Here is a 21,157-nt window from a genome sequence, read left to right on the forward strand (position 1 = left end):
AACTCTGGCTCAATTTATAACAGCAAGTACTGAAAAAATATAGAAAATGACAAATAAGTTTAAGGAAGTATATTTCTGATACAGTATCTTATCCCACCAACTTTACCTCTGGAAAGATAGAAGATTAAGAGCTGTAGAAAAGCTGCTGCACTTCCGTTTATGCTTTCTGACAAATATGTACCATTCTCAGCTGTTCCCACTGGTGGACAACATGGTCTCAAATACTCACATGCACATTTATTTGCAGAGTTGTGCCAGACATCCATTGGATTTCTTTGTTTGTGCCGAAATGCCTCTTCAACTCTAGTTTCTGTCTTCCGAGCTCCAGTGCCATGAGGATTTATTTGTTCTGCTGTTACCGATAAGCCTGCAAGCAGAAGATAAGCAATACCTATTTAAATATTCTCAGCTACATAAACCAACGAGGTTAAAAAAAGTCTGAAATACAAAACTGAATTTTAAAGTCATTAATTATACTTGGACAGTTTGTAATTCTGATGGAAATGGTGTCTTTTGTTTTAAGATGGGAAAGAAACTAGATATAAAATCATAAAAATAAAACACCTGCCAGGCTGTGCTTACATTCAATCCCCAAAAGAACCCTAATTTTACTCATTTTAATTCACATAGGGATACATTTCACATTATGATTGTGGGACAATAAGATTATGCTTTGTCTAAATGTCATGATCTCTGCCATCTTAGAATGCACAGTAAGTATTTACTGGGCCACTAAATTCCAGTCCCACAAATTGTTTCAATCTGATATCTGCCGCCTGTCACAGCACACTGCGGTATGTTTGGTTTTCCTGCATTATCTTCCTAAGAGTAACCATTCCATCTCAATTTCTTTAGTAGAATCTTTTCTTCCATGTGGTCTCTAAAATATCGGTGTCTCTCAGCACTCCCTATAAACTCTTTTCTTCTTACTCTAATCTACACCTTTCCCCATGAAGCCTCACTTATGTGTTCAGCTTCCACTGCTGTTACATAATAATTCTCACATCTGTTATTTTTAGTCCAAAGATCTCTTGACTACTGGCCCATATATTCCACAGCCTACCTGATAACTCCAAATGGGTATCCTAAAATGTTTGTCCTTAAATATTCTCAATCTAGCTTGGTGGTATAGGCATCTACTCATCCAACCAGTCATATTTCTTCCCTTCACAATGCCCTCTATCCCTGCAGGGACATCTCTCTTACGTTCCTCTTGTCTAATTCCACTTGCACTACATTAAAAGCCTGGACTACGTCAACAGCTTTTTCCCGAGGCAATTTTACTGAGATACAATTACATAACATAAAAACAGCCTGACTTAAGCATACAGTTAAATAACTTTTACCAAATGCATAGAGCTGTACAATCATCACAGCAATTAAATTTTAAATGACTGTCCCAGACAATACCACTTGATTTTTTTGACATCACAGACTTGCCATTTTTAGGCATTTCACATAAAGGAATCATACAAGGTCTTTTGTGATTGCTTTCTTTTGCTTAGCATAATGCTTCTCAAGTTCACCCATGTTGTACTGTGTATCAGTACTTTGTTCCTTTTTTATTACTGCGTAGTATGGATATACTATAATTTGCTCACTCATTCACCAGTTGTCTGTCATTTGGGTTATTTCCAGCTTTTGGTTATTATGAATAATGTTCCTACAAATAGTTATGTACAAATTTTTATGTGGGCATATATTTTCATTTTTCTTGGGTAGATTCCAAGGAGCAGAATCACTGGGTCATAGAGTAAATCTATGTTTAACTTTTTAGAAATTGCCAAACTGTTTCCCAAACTGGCTCCAACAGCTTTGAAAATGATCTCTCATTTTCCTGCCCTGATACATTGAGACCCTACTATTTCTTACTACCAAAGTAATTTGACCAATTCACTCCACTGCTTAACATCCTCGATAACTTCTACTGCCCATGACAATGGATTTTCAAACTTAAAGGCACACAAAAACCACATCAATAATTTGTTAAAATGCAGATTTTTGGCTTAATATTCTTTTTTTTTTAATTTTTAAAAAATATTTATTTTTTATTTATAGTTGAACACAACACCTTTATTTATTTATTTTTATGTGGTGCTAAGGATCAAACCCTGGGCCTCACAAGCACTAGGTGAGCGATCTACCACTGAGCCACAACCCCAGCCCCTTGGGTTAATAAATCTAATTTGCTAGCTCTAGGATGACTCATGTAACAGGTGTATCCACACATTTTGAAAAAAACAGGACTTACAGGACTTTATCCCATAAGTCCAAGCTCCTTAGCATGACAATGATACATTCAAATTACTGAAGATTTATTATATACCAGACACTGTCCTAGGGATTGGATTAGGACAATAAAAAAGACATTCACAGTACTTAAATTCTCAGTAAGGAAGAGATGGCAAAAAAACAAACAACATAGCTGGGTATGGAGGCACAATCCTGAAATCCTAGCAGCTAAGGAGGCTGAAGCAGGAGGATAGAAAATTTTGAGGCCAGCCTCAGCAACTTAGTGAGGCTCTAAGCAACTTAGCAAGACCTTGTCTCAAAATAAAAAATAAAAATGGCTAGGGATGTGGCTCAGTGGTAATGCATCCCAGGGTTCTATCCCCAGTACCAAAAAAAAAACCCCCACCATGATGCCAAGTACAACCATATCCTATACTGGATTAGGGGGCCAGAGAAGGGCTCCATAAAGAGATAGAAAAAAAGTTTCTTCATAATTTTTTATCCTGGAGCCAGTTCACCTCTTAAGCCCTGTTTCCCAGTATTCTGTATATTTTTAGTAATACCAAACAGTTTAATGTTTTTCCAATACACCAGGCTACTTTATGCCTCTATGCCTTTATATGCGTTATCACTTTGAACACCTCCTCCTGTCACTGCCTTCCTTCCCCTGTCTACTGGAGGCTATGCTCCTATAGTCACTCTTTGCATTCTAATCAAAATGCTGGGTTCCTGACCAGGAGGTCTCTCTTCTCTGTGCAGTACACATGCTTCAACCAGTGCATGTAATGTCCTGTACTTGCTTTGCTTTACATTCTCTCTCTCCTATTAAAGTTCAAGTTCCTCAAGCACACAATTATAAATCAAACAAATCACATTTGCTAATTTTGTGGGGGTTTTTGGTTCTGGGAATTGAACCCATCGGTGCCTAACCAATAAGCCACATCCCCAGCCCTTTTTTGTATTTTGAAACAGGGTCTCACTGCTGAAGCTGGCTTGGAACTTGGACTCCTCCTGCCTCAGCCTCCAAAGCCACTGAGATTACAGGTGTGTACTGCTGTGCCTGGCTAATCCTGTGTTTCTAAGAACAAAATTGCACATAAGCTTCAAAAGGGAAGAAAAAAAAAAAAGTATTCCTAAAACATTTTTTTTAAGGTCTCAGTGAACTGATGAAAACTAAAACCTCTTCAGATATGGAAGCACATCTAATACCTAAATCTTCTAAAAAGAGATATAAATGATCAACAAAGTTGTACATTTGTAAGAGATTTCACTAAGAAACACTTTATTTCTGTACTATGCACTTGCACTGAAATTTTCATAGAAGGTAAAATTTTTAAATTCGTGAGTATTTACATGATACATATTAGTATAATAAATTAAGTAATGAGCATAATGTTATTGTCTGAGAGAAGGAATAAGTTCTGGTGTTCTATGGTATAGCAGGGTGAATATAATTAATAATAATTCACTATATATCTCCAAATAGTTAGAAGAGAGGAGTTTGAATGTAGTCACCATAAAGAAATGATAAAAGTTTAAGGTGAAGGACATGTTAATTATCCTGAGTTAACCCAGTGTATACATGAATTAAAACATCATGTTACCTCATAAGTATAAATATTATGTGATTAAAGGAGAACTGAAATAAACTTCTTTAGAAAAGATATTTAGGGCTGGGGCTGTAGTTCAGTGGCAGAGCACTTGCCTAGCATGTGTGAGGCACTGGGTTTGATTCTTAGCCCCATCTAAAAATAAGCACATAAAATAAAGGTATTCTGTCCATTGACAACTACCAAAAGAAGAAATAAATAAGTAAATAAATTAAGTACAGGTTAAACTTCAAAATACATTATTTTCATATACCAGAATTCCCAAAGAAATATCATTCAATAACTCTTAGTGTGAAATAGGTAAGACTTCAGAAGCAAGTTTATTTTCACAACTTACCTCTTTTTATTCTTGCTTCTTTAATTTCTTCACAGAGTTTATTAAATTCCGGATCTAATTCAGCTGCAATGATGGCATGTGCAGTGTCCTTCAGGGTACAAGCTCTGTGTCTAATTATTTTATCTGTTTAAAAAGGTGATAAAATTTATTATAGGCACAAATGAAATAACATTAACACAGGACATCTTCAAAAGAGAAGCAAAAGTACACAAACATTTAAATAAAAAATTTTAGAAAATAAATGTTACACAATGAAGTTAATAATTTTGTGAAAAGTGAACTTTTAGAACCTCAAAGTACTAAGCCTATTAAATAAATCATTATCTCAAACACATATGGATTTTTTTAAATTTCTGGAAATAAAAATGATTTTCAATAAAATTATAAACAGAATTCAGAGGTTCTTCATTGACACCCAGTTCTAGATACATACTAAAAACTCAGAAAAATCTTAATTTTCCCTACCAGTTAAAACTGGTCAAAACTGTGCCAAAGAATATGATATATCCTAAGGGAGACCTATTAACAAATATAGAAAGACTCTTTAAGGGGATAGAGCTCAGACCTGGGTTCAATCCCCAGCACCACAAAAAAACAAAACAAAACTCGTTAAGCTCAAGTGTCCAAGACAGTATATAAACTATATGCAGATTAAGAAGAGAACTACAAAAATGGTTCTAGGTAAACTATAAAAATGGCACTAAAAAGAAGAATCTCTGCTCCACAAGGCCCCATTCATGAATAAAGACAATGTCAACAGTGCCCTCTAGAGATGTGCGACTCAGACATGTGAAAAGGTGAGAAAATACCTCAAGGAAACTTATTTGCTAATAGTATTGAGAATCCAAAGTCAAAAATATCATCTTCTTTTTCTTCTCTTTCAAAGGCATTATATATGGACAAATATTTAAAAAGATCTTTTATTTACAACATTCCTAATTAGAAAGTTTTATCAGCTCATTGTAGAAATCTTATGAAAACAAATGTTTACTGCTAAAGGTGTTATTTCCTTTTGACATATTTTCTCTAACTATCCATTCATTAATACTGTTAACTGAACCAGAAAAGGGTGGATTACACAGAAATGAAAAAAAGAAAGAAACAGATGCAGTCCCAACATTCAAGCTTTTCATACTAGATAGGAAAGTGCTGTTAAACAAATTATTTCTCATACATACATGTAAATATCTCCCTCTTAAAAAAAAAAAAAAAAAGAGCTACAAAGAAAACTTATGGGTACTGGTTTGAGTGACAATTTCAACTGGTCAAATCAAGATGAGCCTCTCTGAAGAAGAGACCCTTAGGCTGACACATGGAACATTCATAGAGGAGCCACGGCAAGACCAGAGAGAAATCAATGCAGGTTCAGGCAATACCATGGGAGAAAATTCTGGAGTGAAAAAAAGCTAGGAGATTTTAGAAACTGAAATGTAGTCTATATGGTAAGAATATAATAAGCAAAAGGAAATATAGATTTTAGCCTACAAGCAATGAAAAATAATTTAAAAGATGTGAGCAAAGAAATAACAGGATCCAAGTTTACATCCATGAATGTTTACTCTGGGCTTGTGCCTGGAGAATGGATTGAGAAGAGTCAAGACACAAATCCATAAGCATAATCACAAGGCCCATTTTTATCTGGGGCAATGGTGGTGGTGGTGGTTGTAATAATAAAGGAAGAAATTATTATTGACTTGGAAAGTGCTCTCAATGATAACTTTGGTGATAAGGCAAAAGAGGTAGTAAAATAAATATCAAAGATGATATTTACTTCTCCTAGCTTCTTATATGAAACATGGGGGATGGAAGTACTATTTATAAAGACAGAAAAAAACTACAAAGTAAGAAGGAAACAGGGATAAAAAGGGTAAACATTAGTTTAAAAGACTTTAAGTTGTGGCTATTTCAGTTTTGCGATGCCTAAAAAATATCTCAATGGCCAGACATGGCCAGCGACTGGAGAGGCTAAGGCAGGAGGATCACAAGTTTAAGGCAAACCTTCACAACTTAGGAAGGCCCTCAGCAATTTAGCAAGACCCTGTCTCAAAATTAATAATGATAAAGGGCTGGGGGATGTGGCTTAGTTGTAAAGTGCCACTGGGTTCAATCCCTAGTACAGCAGGGGAAAACCTCAATGGAAATATCACATAAGCAAATAAATATAGATCTCAACAATTCTTGTTATGACGAAAGAACCACAATGATTTTGTAATCTATCTACTATTACCATATTGTATCTTCTCTAAGTCTTTTTAATCTCCTGGGATACAATAGATACACAATAAACTGCAAATATATAAAGTATATAATTTGATGTTTTGATATAAGTCACATATCCATAACATCATCACTATACCCAAGATAATGAATACATCACCACCAAAAGTTCTTCTGCTCCCCTATTTTCTCTCCCTCCAACCTTTCCTATCACCTTCCATTCCCAGAAAACCACTGACCTTTCTGTTACTATAAATCAGTTTATAACTTCTACAATTTTGTGTGTATGTGTGTGTGTGTGTGTGTATGTGTGTTGAGGGGGGGAATCTCTCATTATATACATATTTGAGTATATACTAAGAAGTAGGATAACTGGATGAAATGGTGGTTCCATTCCAAGTTTTCTGAGGCATCTCCATAGTGCTTTCCAGAGAGGTTTAACCAATTTACAGTCCACCAAATCCTCACCAACAGTGTTACTTTTATTCCTGATAATTGCCATTCTGACTGGACTAAGATGGAATTTCAGTTTAGTTTTAATTTGCATCTCTCTAATTGCTAGATATGTTGAATAGTTTTCATATATTTGTTGACCACTGATTTTCTATACACTGATCCCATTTATTGTGTTATTTTGGGGTTGTTGGGTTTTTTTTGTTGTTGTTTGTTTATGGTGTTTTTTGTTGTTGTTGTTGTTGTTTTTTGAGTTCTTTGTATATCCTAGAGATTAATGCTGTGAGGAGCAGGTGGCAAAGATTTTCTCCCTTAGGGGTCTTTTAATATTTATGGTCACCTCCTCATTCCTGTTATCAGTAATTTTTGTCTTCTTTCCCATTAACCTAATTAGTCCAGTTAGAGGGTTATCAATTACTGACCTAAAAAAACCAGCTTTGATTCTTGTTGATTTTCTGTATATTTTGTTTTTGTTTTTCATTAATTTCTGCAGATCACTAACTTCATATCTTTAGTATTTCATTTTGGGTTTCATCTGCTCTTCTTTGGGGGAACTGGAGTCATTGGCTTGAGATATTTCTTCTTTTCTAATTTAGCTAATTAGTGCTAACCTGCCCCCCGAAAGTACTACACTAGCTGCATCACACAAATGTGAATATATCTTAATTTTATTCAATTCAAAAACTTTTAAACTTATCCTCTGATTGCTGTCTTACCCAAGTATTATTTAGAAGTTGGTATTTAGTTTCCAAATATTTTTATTTCCAGATAGCCTTCGGTCATTGATTTCTAATAAATTCTACTGTTGTCAGAGAACATACTTTGTATGATTAAATGCTTTTATTATTTAATGAGACTTGTTTTATGGCCCAAAACATGATCTACCTTGATAAATATTCCAGTGCACTAGAAAAGAAAGTACATGTCTTCTGTCACTGGATAGAGTGCTCTGTAAGTGACACTTAGGTCAAGTTGGTTCGTAAAGTTATTCAAGTCTCATGATCTTCACTGATTTTCTATACACTGATCCTATTATTTAAAAGAGGAGCATTGAAATCTGCACATCAATCAAGCCTTTTATATTTTCACTACTTTTCTCTGTACTAGCTCTTCTATTATAGAGATAGGGGTACTAAAATCTTCAATTTAACAACAACTTTCTCTATTTCTCCTTGCAGTTCTATCAGTTTTGCTTCATGAATTTGGAAGCTATTTTATCACAGGCAAAAAGTTTTAGAACTGTTATGCCTGTTCGATGATTACAAAATAAGAAATTATGAAAGAGCTCTCTTTCTCCAATTAATAGTCTTGCGTATGGTATCTACTTCATATGATATTTAAATAACCATTCCAACTTCCCTTTGCTTGGTGTTAGCATAATATACTTTTAAAATGCTTTTTTCTTACATCTATTTGCACTTTATATTTAAAGTGGGTTTCTTATAGGCAACCTATGGTTAAGTCTTACATTTTTATCCAATCTGACACTTTCTGCCTGTATTTGGGATATTTAGGCCAGAGTTCTGCAATCTTTTCCTGCAAAAGACAAAAGAGATTTAGGCTTTGCAGAACATCAGGTCTCTATGGCAAGTACTCAAAGCTGAGTTTGTGCACAAAAGCAGACATTAATAAGATGTAAAGACACGAGCATGGGGCTGGGGATATAGCTCAGTTGGTAGAGTGCTTGTCTAGCATGCACAAGGCCCTGGGTTCAATCCCCAGCACAAAAAAAAAAAAAAAAAGCCATGACAATGACACTATATTCCTATTTAAGAAAAAACAAAATACACACATACTTCAATCACAAAAACAGGCAGTCAGCTTGACTATAGTTTGCTTATAGCTTTGTCACAGATCAGACTATTACTTCTAATGATATACAGGATTACTGATATGGTTGCTTTATTTTCTGCTTGTCCCATATGTTTATGGTTTCCTGTTTATTCACTTCTGAAATTACTCTGTACCTTTTGATGACACCTTTGCTTGGTAGTTCATTAGCTCTTTGCTGCACTATTGCTGGCCTAGTGTGAGTTTCAAAGAATATTCCCTGTCTTCCTCTGACCTCTGGTAGTTCTTTCTTATATGTGAGCTGATCAGTACTTTGTTGAAGACCATGAGAGGATGTTCTGCTGACACCAAGTGCTATCTCTGTGTAGCTTTCTTCTTTCTGGTACTCTGCCACCACAAACTCCAGCCACTTCCAACTTCCAACAGTTCCAAATCTGTTTCTTCAATTCAGGGAAAACTTCAGACTATGCTTCATTGTCCTTCCTTGAGTACACTATGGAAATTCTGTGCAGGCAACCAAGGCACTAATCTTATTTGCTTTTCATCTTTTGGAGATCACTACCCTGTGCTGCCTAATGTTCAATGTCTTCAAACTCTTTTTTTTTAATATATTTTGTTTAGGATTTTCCCCCCATTGCTTCAAGTGAGAGAGGAAATCTAGTCCCTATCATTCCATCTTGGCCAAATGCAGAAGTCTCCCAATATCTTTTAAATATTCTTTGAAAATCAAATTTTAATAGCTGTGCAACAATCCAAAGTAGGATGTAACTAAATTTTTCAAAATTATTAAATTTTTCAAAGAATATTTTAAGTTTTAAGTTGCTTCCAACTTTAGCCACTACACATACAAAAAACTACAAAAACATTCCCCACCTTCAGTTAAGAAAGAAAAATGAATAACTCCATAAAAATTTCTAAGGGGTACAAAGAAGGACAAGGAATATATTTTAAAGAACATCTTTTAGAGAGATACACTGACAGAGAGAAAAATTTACATTTGACAGCAGAAAAAAAGCTTTTCCACGAGCCTATCATTATAATGCTTTTCAAACGTTTTTAGTTTATAAGAGTATCTAAGATTGTATATAGAATAGAATCATTAGCTTAAAGAATATTAAAACCAGCAGGGATGTCCATGAAAATTCTGGGTTCTTAAACGTTTTGAGGAACAGAGGAGTATCCTGGATCTTTATAAAGAATAAAATAAAGGTTGGAAAGCACACATGCATATAGTTTTCTATGTAGCTGTTCAGAGAATCATTCAGACACACTTTGCTTTAAAATTGTACAGAAATGAAAGCTACATATTTACCAGTTTTGACTTTATCTCTTAATTTAAGATTGTCCAAATCCATGAAATTTGAAATCATAAAAAAGAAACAACAACAAAAAACAAAACAAAACAAAAAGCAATCCATCCCTGGCCTTGAAGTTAAAAGACATATCTCAATCCACAAAGTTTTGAATTTGTATACAAATTACATAACCTCTCTGAGCTGCAATCGCCTTATGTTTAACATAAAGATATTACTACCTGCATTGGCATCTACAAAAGTAATGGCTAATTAGGATCAATCAGTGAGTATCTATAAAATTAATAAAATCACTAACAAAAGTAGTGACTATTATTTTTTCCCCCAAAAGTAGTAACTATTTCAATGTACCAATATCTTTTGTATTTTGGTGACCTTTCATTTTTCAATTCACTACAAAAAGTCAAAAATATATTAGCTAGTTTTTTCCAGTAAAATTATCTTAAAATATTAATATTTTTAAGAAAGACCAATTTTCATAGTATAATGTTTCACTGCAGATTATTCCTTAAATAAAAATTTTGCTGTTTTAATGATTCAAATCATATTTATATATTATCAATATCAATGCATGTTCTAATCTGCATTATATCATTATACCTCCATTTAAAATTTACTATGTAATGCAAGACTCTCTGAGTTCGTATCTAATAAGCAAATAGTTGATAAAATTTATTCATTGGCCACACTAATTAAGAACATGTTCCAGACAAGCTAAAACAAGGAGTAAGAATATATAAATAACTACTTTAGGCAAAAAGAAATGAGTGTCTCAGAAAAGTTACAAGCTATGGGATTCAGAGCTAAAACTGGAAGGAACTCAGAACAAAATTTCACAAACTTAGCATTTAATATTCCTTAGAGAAAGTAGAATTTTTTTATGTGTGGTTTTTAAACAACGAACTTTTAAAAACTGTACTTTCTTGGATTTTTTTGTTTGTTTTGGTACTGGGGATTGAACCCAGGGCCCCTTAACCACTGAGCTACATCCCCAGCTCTTTTTTGTATTTTATTTATAGACAGGGTCTCACTGAGTTTCTTATGGCCTCACGAACTTGCTGAGGATAGCTCTGAACCTGTGATCCTCCTGCCTCAGCCTCCAAGTCACTGGGATAACAGGTATGTGCCACTGCTCCTGGCTAGGTATATTTTCTTGTATATAACTTATACCTCAATAAAACTGACTTTAGATTTTTTTTCTTTTGGATGGTGCTGGGGATCGAACTTGTGCATGTGAGGCAAGCACTCTATCAACTGAGCTATATTCTCCAGCCCAATAAAACTGATTTTAAAAGGAAAAAATGTATACATTTCAAAAAAAAGCAATACATTTAACAAAGATATTGAAATAAGAAGATTGAGATTTATGCTGAGAACTGAAACCTATATTTTCCTAAAACCTATATTTTCCTCAGTTCCTCTCTCTCCCCATCCAACAAACTGCCTTAGGCATCTCACTCAATCTCATATACTAATAATTAACCATGTTTCTAGTCCAAACATCTGCAGATATCCAGAATCAGGATAATACAACTAGCATTACTATGCAACATCTTCATTTTATCCAAGTATATTAAATGTCACCCACGCCGACTTAGCATCCTGCTTATAAAGTAGTTCCTTCATTGATTTCCTTTCTAGATTTCTTCATCTAGACCAAAAATTCAGAAGTAATTCTAGATTTCTGTCACCCATATCTAATTGGTTGGTCACTAAATCCTCTGAATTCAATTTCTGCAGCCACTGCAACTGAATCTCAATAGGCTTCCCAACCTCCATTTCACTATTCTTGACTTCTACTCCAAAACAGATACTAAAGGCCAGGGCTTCACTTAATCATCTGTAAATCTCTATTCCTAAACACAATTTATACTTAGAGAATTATTTGGTAAGTCAGTGAGTAGAGAAGTGATATTGTTCCTACTGCTCCACAGAGGCACTCTATTCTGGGACATGCTTTCTTTCTACCTCAATACACTACTTCCCTTGGCTTGGAATGAATGCCCGTCCCAGTCTTGCTCATCTCTAAGTTGTGTCTTCTCTGAACTCTACTCCCCCTGTGTATATATTTCTAATTTAGACCTTATAACATTGCATTATAATCATCTGCTGCCACCTCAAGACATTATTCATTACTGCTACCTCTAAGCTATCTATTAATAATCTATTAGTATAATCATTAATAATTAGAAAAGTATATTTCTCATCTCTAAAAATTAATAAATTTCTAGATAGTAGGGGTTGTATTACAAATAACTGAATTTTTAGATAGTAGGGATTATATTGTTATGAGTTGAATGATGCTTCCCCCTGCCCCCCAAATTCATGTGAAAGCCTTAATCCCCAGGACTTCAGAATGTGGCTATATTTGGAGATAGTGCTTTTTAACATTTTACTAAGGTAAAAAAAAATAAGGATGAGTCCTAATCCAATCTGACTAATATCCTGTAAGAAGAAAAAATCTTGACACTAAGAGGACACAAGCACAGAGAAGACCAGAGAGAGAAGGAGCCATCTACGAGCAAGAAAGAGACATCTTAAGGAAAGGCCAAATCTGCCAAAACCTTCATCTTGAACTATCAGTCTTCAAAATTGTGAGTAAATAAAACTTTGTTGTTTAAACCACCCAGTCTGGCATATTTTGTTATGGCAACCCTAACAGACTAATAAAAAACCGTAGAATAATGTTTGCCACATAGTAGTTATTTGGTATATATTATTTATCTGTCATAATACCAATATGCATTTCCTCTCTCTCTCAAAGGGCAAGAACTGTCATAGTCATCTTTGTATTCTAAACACCCAGCTAAGCAATTAGCACATGGTACTCATTCTGACTAAAAGAAGTAAGAATGAATTTGGCTGAAGCTTTAGAACTCATAAAATTCATCTGTTGCAAATAAAGCTGGAAATGTATTAAAATCAGACCACAGAGGGCTCTAACCCTGTGAATTTGGGGGCTTTATTGCACAATTTATATAAAACAGAAGATTCTTAGAAAACAACAAGATTAGGGATGAAATTTCAGCAAAATTAGTCAAATGATGGTATATGTAAGAACGGACCTTGGAGTAGGAAAAGGATATACTGCAAGAACCAAAAATGGTGAGCAGTTAACTTAATTTACCATATTTACAAGATGATAATTAGGGTCAAATATCTGGTACTGGTCATAAAACATACAAGGTACATTTTTCCTCACTTCATATTTAATTTCTGTTCACATCATCCTTCAGGGACAGAATCTGGGTAAACACTTAGGAACATGTATAGCTTTCAAAATGTTGGCTTTTGTCTTCTATGTATATGCTAGTTTTTTCCCAAATGGCCAAGTATGCTGCAAAATAGAACACTGCAAGCTTTCAAATACTCATGGGAACTTGTAAAAGTACTACAACATTCATGTAATTTCCACTTGCTACACAACAGCCCCTGAGGTTGTTTTTCTGGTGCATAACAAGTGGTTCTGTTGCTAAGAAAAAAACTACCTCTTGACTAAAGATAGGAAAAAAATCTGAACAGAGATGAAATAATGCTTTTGAATTGCATCACTCTTTGCCTTTATCTGAAAGAATAAAGGAGGAAAGTTACAAATATATCATGTTTACCCATGAGATAGAGCTAGCATATTCTTCAATTATGAAAGAATTAAAGATTCCTTAATTTATAAAACTACATAAGGTTATAAGATTATATAAGGTTATAGTGCACCAGAAACTATAGCCTCTTTCCTTAAAAGTAATATAAACATCAGTGGAATTATAATTACTTACTTACGGGGAAAAACTGGTTTAATACTCTCGAGACTCTCTTCAAGCACTCAAATTCATTTCATAGTCCCTAGATCTGTTCCATAATAAGATTAAATTAAAGTGTAGTCCAGGGAATATAAAAATTACCAAGTATAAGGGGTCATTCTAGAGCGTATACACAGGTACCTACTAATGAACCAATTCAGGAAAATTAAAGTATGATTTAAATAATGATGATAACAAGAACATAAATTTTTTTAAATATTTATTTTTTAGTTGTAGTTGGACACAATATCTTTAATTAATTTATTTATTTTTATGTGGTGCTGAGGATCAAACCCAGGGCCTTGCCCATGCTAGGCAAGCACTCTACCGCTGAGCCACAAACCCAGCCCCAAGAACATAAATATTAACTGATAAACTTTATGAAACACTTATCATGTCCTGGGTATTATGCCATGGGCTTAACATATTTAGATTAAATCATATTAAAAAGCAATTTCATAAGATTGAACCTAATATGGTTTCTCATATAATCCTTATAAACACCACAAATCAAGAATACTATTATTACATTATTGTACAGATGAGGAAACTAAATTTAGAGGATTTAAGTTGATCAAAGTTAAGGAAGTAGGGAACAGCAGAACTGGGATTAAAGTCCAGGTCTAAATACAGAGCCCACATTCAGGCATCCATTCTACACAACCTCAACAGTCTTAAGATCCTAAAGAGCTAACAGGCTGAAGGCATTGGCACACAAGTTCTCTCATACACTGTTCAAAACCCCATGCAGACACTTGTGCAATCTGTCCACAACAGAAGACCGCAGCAAGGCAAAGGAGAGGAAGTATGCTGGCATGCAGCCCATCTCTTACAACCTATCCTGTTGCGAAATGACATACATGCTAAATAAAGGAGATTCCTCTCTCACACACAAAATTGCTACATTAGCTAACAGTAAAATAATTGCCAATTATTTTACTTTTCTCCTTTGTTCTTCATGCTGCTCATATAAGTAATTTAAAACATTTTTAAGAGAAAAATTTAATATTACAGATTAAAAATCTTTATTAAAAGGATACATATTGGGGTTGGGGTTTTGGCACAGTGGTAGAGCACTTGCCTCCCATGTGTGCGGCCCTGGGTTCAATTCTCAGCACCACATAAAAATACATAAATAAAATGAAGGTATTGTGTCCAACTACATCAAAAAGACAAATCTTTTAAAAAAATACATATTCTTTGATCCAGAAATTTTTCATTGTTAATAATTTACTATAAGGCAATAATTAAATATGTACCCCAAACTTGTGTTGTAAAAATATTTATCACTGTTTTTACAGGAAAAAAAAACCCTAAAATACCTAATATGGCCAATAATAGGGTATTGGCTATTATATTTCATTTTTTTAACATGGGATAAATATACTCATTAATGAATAAGCTATTTAACAAAATATTAAAGGAATGACAAATTTTATACAAGTCATATAGTCATTTTAGTAAAAAATGCAGTATATATTTGATATACAATACATTCGTGGGGCAAGGGGAAGGAATAACACTAGGATAGGATTGCCACTTATTTTACTTTTCTCCTTTGTTCTTAGTTTTCATAAGTTTTTCTGTAAGATACATAAAATCAAGATTCAAAAAAGCAAAGTAAGCAAACAAAAGCTATAAGAGTCAAATGCTAATACAAAGCTTAGGAACTGTTAAATACCAAATTCTGCTATACAAACATTTTATTACGCCTCTCAATTTGGAATTAGTATACTTAACTTACTAGCATGGTCTAAATTCAGGAAAAATCCAGGTCATTCTAATACATGACCTAGGTTGAAACTCATTACCCCAAAATACAAAGTACTTTAAAATATCTTTAAATGATAGAAACTCCATGTTTTAATAATAAGAAACATTTTACTTGTGTATGATGTCTTAAAGAAACGGAATTCTCAATAATAGAATGAGAAAAAACTGCTCCTGAGAGCTGGCAGTTGGCATGGTACTCTAAGCTTGGCTTCTGTGTATTCAGGTAAAACATGAACAACTTTGCAGAACAGCAGCATAAGACAAGGCCAGTTGCATCATCGAGATGGGCTAAGACAATAGCTAGCCTACTCTGCAATCAGGTCTAAACACAGACAAATCATGAGCATTGCCCTAACCACAAAAAGAACCTAACCATAATCCTATTTGCATTAATATGAATGACTGCTATTCCTTTACCAATTACAACTTTAGCTCTGCTCCATTCTTCTTTCTGTCTAGGGTTTTAAAATATCCCATTCTCAAAATTATCCTACTTCCTAATAGCATCCAATTCCTTGCAAAGTCCCACTCTCTTACACTTTACCCAATTACTTAACAGGCACAAACCCCATATGGTTCCCCATGATGCACAACCTTTCATGTTATAAAAAATCCTCTTTGTTTACAATCAACTTATCTTGTTTAACTATAGTTATATCTCTGGTGAACTTCCCTAGAAAGCAATAACAAGATTTAAGTATAAGCTGGGATTAGGAATAAAATAATAAAATTACATTAATGATTCCTATAGAATGGTATTAATGATACCTATAGAACAGGTATCATTCTATACAGAAAAGTTTTCTGACATATAAACTTATCCTACTGTAGGTTCCCACAAATTCAAAATTCCATGTGTTCATCAGGACTACTGATGCTGACTAAAATAAATAAATACAGTTTTTGAATTGAATTCTCATTTGCTCAGTTTTCCATTAATCTGAAGAAAATCCCAATATCAAAGTGTACCTGATGCTAAGCATTCTTACCTCCTGGGTCCTTATCTGGATTGTACTCTAAAGCATTGCTACAGATGAGGTCAATATCTTGCAGGAAATCTTTAGCAGTAAGATAATTATGTTTATCAATTTTAGTTATTACTGTTGATAAATCCATTGGTTCTTTGATTACTTCAAGATAATCTGAAACCTAAAAAAAACAGAATATTTTAATGAAAATTATTTAAAATTTTCATATGATCTATTAGTTCAAACAGAACTAATTCTTCAAAAATTAAATCTAGATATTTAAGAAATAAGTATACATAAGAGTAAATTCAATGCAACTTATGCTATTAAGTTTACTACCTAACATACTTTCCATGAAAAGCTTCAGTTTAAGTCAGATCTAAATCAACTCTGAAATGTTGCTCATCTTGAAATTTGAAACATTGTCACCTTATTATTTTTTTAATCCTTGGGTTTATCTGAGAAGAGAATGTATGGATAAAAGCACCCAATAAACATCATTAAATGTTATCTCAAGAAAAGAAAAAAAAAAAACAGAGGAAAATAAAATGCACAGACTTTTCATTTTATTATAGAAGTTCTTCTGGTAAATCTTCTTAAATTTTCCAGCAAAGTTTTCTTTTGTAGTTTTATACAGTGAATTGTTTCATGGAAAGTATTTTCCACTCCTTTGGAGTCATTACAAACATTCTGAATCAATAAAATAACAAAACTCAGTATTGTTTCTATAATTAGTGAAAGATTTGCTGGACTCGTCTCTAATATAAACAAATCTACAAAGAAAAATAAAAACTTGTTTGCTTTAGATGCCAATTTTCTGGGAGATAACCCAAAATAAGAGATATTATATCACTTAACCAATAAGAAAACATTCTCAACATACATATCTATTTCAAATCTCAAATCAAATAAAATAATAGGGTTTGATATAAAAGCAATCTTGCAAGAATATCTATAAGAACTGATTTCTGAACACAGGGCAATTTCTACTCTGTGAAAGTTAGGGTTGGTTTTCTCATGGTTTCAGATGGCATCAATGTCATGATTTTTAAGTTGATACACAGGTGTACACAGGTGCATATGTATAATTTGTAAATATGTTTTTCAAATTTTAAGATTACTTACACAAATATTAAGTATGGATATGTGTGAATTAATTTATTTTTCAGTCTCTTAGAGCTAAAAAGCCAGTTAATCTTTTTTTATATTTATTTTTTAGTTGTAGATAGCATGCCTTTATTTCACTTATTTATTTTTATGTGGTGCTGAGGATTGAACCCAGTGCCTCATGTATTCGAGGTGAGCACGCTACCACTTGAGCCAAATCCCCAGCCCCAGTTAATCTCTTTGTAGGGCATCAATGGAGCCACAGAAGATAGTTGGACTCTTGGTTCTGGGCATGCTCTGTGTACAAGTAGAAATTACTGAAAAACACTAGAAAAAATATAGTAATACTTTAATAAAGCCTATGTAATTTAGGAACATATGCTTAATATTAAACTTGAAAGTCTCTAAAGTTTTATTTTTCTGAAGTTTTGCAGTTTGTTTTGGAATTGAAGAAAGTTTTTAGACACTTTAAATTCATTATCAGCATATAACGTTTATGCTTTAGGCTATCTCAGTGTTAGCTTGCTTTCCCCTCTCTATCCTTTCCAGATATTCCTGTGTATTCAATTTTAAGAACAGACAAAAACCAGCAGCAGAGTGAACCTGAGAAGAACGAAGAAGAAAATAAGAGAAGCAAACCCTTAATAAACTTAATATCTGATCAGTATTTCTATTCTCTTGCACTGCTTTACCATGATTTATAGAACTTTCATTTTATTACAGACAGATATTATTTAAAATCTGACAATCTTTTCTGATTAGAAAGAAAAGAGTTTTCTTGAGCAAAAGCAAAACTGATTTATTCCCAGCATGGGAAACTGACTTATGCTTTTAAAAAGTGTCAGAATCCAAATATAAAAGCGGAGAGGGGTTTCTTTGCTTATTTAAAACAATCTTCCAAACTGGTTGCTGATTTTAAGATTATCTAAACACACTAGGAGAAAAATGCTCCACAAATATAATTTGCTATTTATTAATTAAAATGAAAATTAGGCATGTCCTGTTATTCTAGTGGGAAAAGATACAAGGGAGCCATAATATAACGTAAAGAACGTGGGCTTTGGGGCAGGGTTTGTGGCTCAGTGATAGAGCACTTGCCTAGTATGTGTGAGGCACTAGGTTCGACTCTCATATAAATGAATAAAATAAAGGTCCATCAATAACTAAAAAAATATTTATCATATAAATAAATGAATAAAATAAAGGTCCATCAATATCTAAAAAAATATTTTAAAAATATATTTAAAATACAAGAATGTGGGCTTTGAATTTTCAAAAATATTTTCAAGTCTTGGCTATATCACTTGCCAACAAGTTTCAATTTCCTCAGTTGCAATGTAAGAATAATATCAACCTTGCAAGAGCAAATTAACAAAGCTATGTACTGCAGATAAAATATTCAAATAAAATTTTAGATAGTCTCTTTATTCCATAAATTGGAAAATAGGTATTGCCAGACTTGCCAGGGGTGGGGAATGAAGGATAATGCTAACTCATTCTTCACAGTCATAGATGAGGTAATGGTTCCAAAGGAATCTGCTCACCAAAAGCACAGATTTCACAATTAGGACGCAACATTAAACTTTGAATCATTTTATAATTCAAGTTTAAAAAAAAAAAGAAATTAAAAAAAAAAAAACTTAAAACTAAAAACACCAAAGCTGTTCAAACATGGAGTCTGAACTTTAAGAAGGCCAGTAAAGATTACATTGTATTCATCCACACACTATATTATCCCAGGATAAAAAAAAAAAAAAAATTTTAATTGAGAGTATTACAGTAGATTCCAAATGGAAAATTCCTTTTCTCGTTATGACAAACCATGTTCCCACAAGCACACAAAACAATACATATAGAAAGTGAGAAATTTTCCACTGGGAGCAGAGAAAATCCTTGGAGAGAAAGTTTTAGGTGCATCAGATGTGCTTAATTTCAAACAGCATCACAGCTACAGGCATTTCCAAAATATGAAAGACAAAGAAATTTTCAGGTTCCTCATGCATCTCTTTCAATGAGGTAAACATAATTTGGGAAATGCCAATATTAATTGGTACTAATTGGTTAATACTAATATACTCTTTGAAAGCAGGATTTATCCTGGAATAAAAATAGTGTAGTATGGACATTTCATTAAAATAACCTTTAATCCTCCTCTTAAAGAGTATGAGATCACAAAGATCAATAATAATTAAGAGGACATATACAAATTGGTCACTCATTTCATCCAAAAGTCACCAGATGTTTGCTGATGACATTGATAGTTATCACATGGATTAAAATTTTACAGGCTAGGGGTAATATTCATCCATGCCTTTGCTTTTTTTCCTTCCAAAAAAAGATGTCAATATTTTTTTTCTTTTAGCCAGTTCAACTTCACTGTTTGCACACTACTGAAACAAGACCTCTTCAATATCCACCGGTTTGCTGAAGATGTTAAAGCGTTTATCTGTGGCCAGCCTCTTGGTTACATCCCTGAGAAACAACCGCAATTCTCTTAAAGTATTTTCCTCCTGGTCCTCCATCCGATTTTTTTCTGATTCTGACAACTGACGAGGTGGAGAAGGTAGTGCAAGAGGAAGCACTTCCATAGCACAAAGAGCTAAATAAAAGAGAAAAAAATGTTAAGATCCCAGCAGGGTGGAACCTCAATCACTTTTCTGGTACCCTCTCAAAACATTCTTTAAAGAAAAAGAGAATTTTAGATATATGTGAGCCATGCAAATCCAGCAAGTAAAAATTTGAATAGAAACAAAAAGTAATTTAGGGATTGGCTTCACTTTATAAAATAACTCACAATAGGACCCCTTTAAAGGACAAATTACATTATTTTAAATAATTTGTAATGTTAATTACATACAACTTATAAAAAATACTTCAAATTAACATAAATACCTTAAAATATTATACAGATTTTCTTAAGCCAACCTTGTAGCCATATATGGGGCTTCTTGAAATGGAACAGCCATATATGAGAAATCTAGTGAGCAAGTGACAATTTTTTGATACCTCCTATCCCCAAAAGAATTATAATTTAAGACAGGTCCTTTTACCCTGATATTCTGACCACTACACAGTAGGGATAGTAAATAACACTTTTAAGGAAGGAACAACAATAACAACAAAAGTAGAAACTAAAAAAGGAATCCCAAAGTCATTGAAGAGATGGGAAGCCAGTCTAAAGTGTTATATGTATGATAGTATGTACCCTAAGACAAACCAAAAATCTTCTTAGAAGGTAAAATAGTAACTTTCCTAAACATAATACAATCTTTCTGTCATAACACTGAAACTCAGGATTAAAATGATACATATTTTTACTAATTTCTAAATAGCTGTTAAGATGAAAGCAAAAGTCAACAGAAGCAATTCAAAAAGAAAAAGAATTACACTAACCTTAAACACAAAAAAATTCAGTTTTGGAACTAAAAATATGACTAAGTGTATGAAGGACTAAAATGAATCATTTTATGATGAAATATTTAAAATACTGATATTTATATTCACAGGAAGCCACAACCAATAATCAGAGAGTATAACTTACATAATGAATTTCCCAAGG

The 21,157-nt window shown here is 33.4% G+C and overlaps 1 protein-coding gene across 5 annotated transcripts in view; it reads right to left on the minus strand.

Annotated features, from left to right (window-relative positions):
- Positions 1 to 21,157, minus strand: part of Atad2b (ATPase family AAA domain containing 2B) — a 141,206-nt gene that overhangs the window by 13,051 nt on the left and 106,998 nt on the right. For 3 of the 5 annotated variants that reach the window (XM_046441339.2, XM_046441337.2, XM_046441340.2), the window contains 4 exons: positions 20,001 to 20,197; positions 16,513 to 16,672; positions 4,180 to 4,302; positions 230 to 367 (listed from right to left, as the gene is read on the minus strand). In XM_046441339.2, coding sequence (XP_046297295.1) covers positions 230 to 367; positions 4,180 to 4,302; positions 16,513 to 16,672; positions 20,001 to 20,197 — 618 coding nt within the window. The remainder of the gene's footprint in view (positions 1 to 229; positions 368 to 4,179; positions 4,303 to 16,512; positions 16,673 to 20,000; positions 20,198 to 21,157) is intronic. The other 2 variants (XM_046441338.2, XM_046441341.2) reach the window with 1 other exon arrangement.

Source organism: Marmota monax, unplaced genomic scaffold (assembly GCF_021218885.2).
Source record: "Marmota monax isolate L192 unplaced genomic scaffold, Marmota_monax_Labrador192_F-V1.1 WCK01_AAM20220418_F8-fsc00010, whole genome shotgun sequence".
NCBI classification, from domain to species: Eukaryota; Metazoa; Chordata; class Mammalia; order Rodentia; family Sciuridae; genus Marmota; species Marmota monax.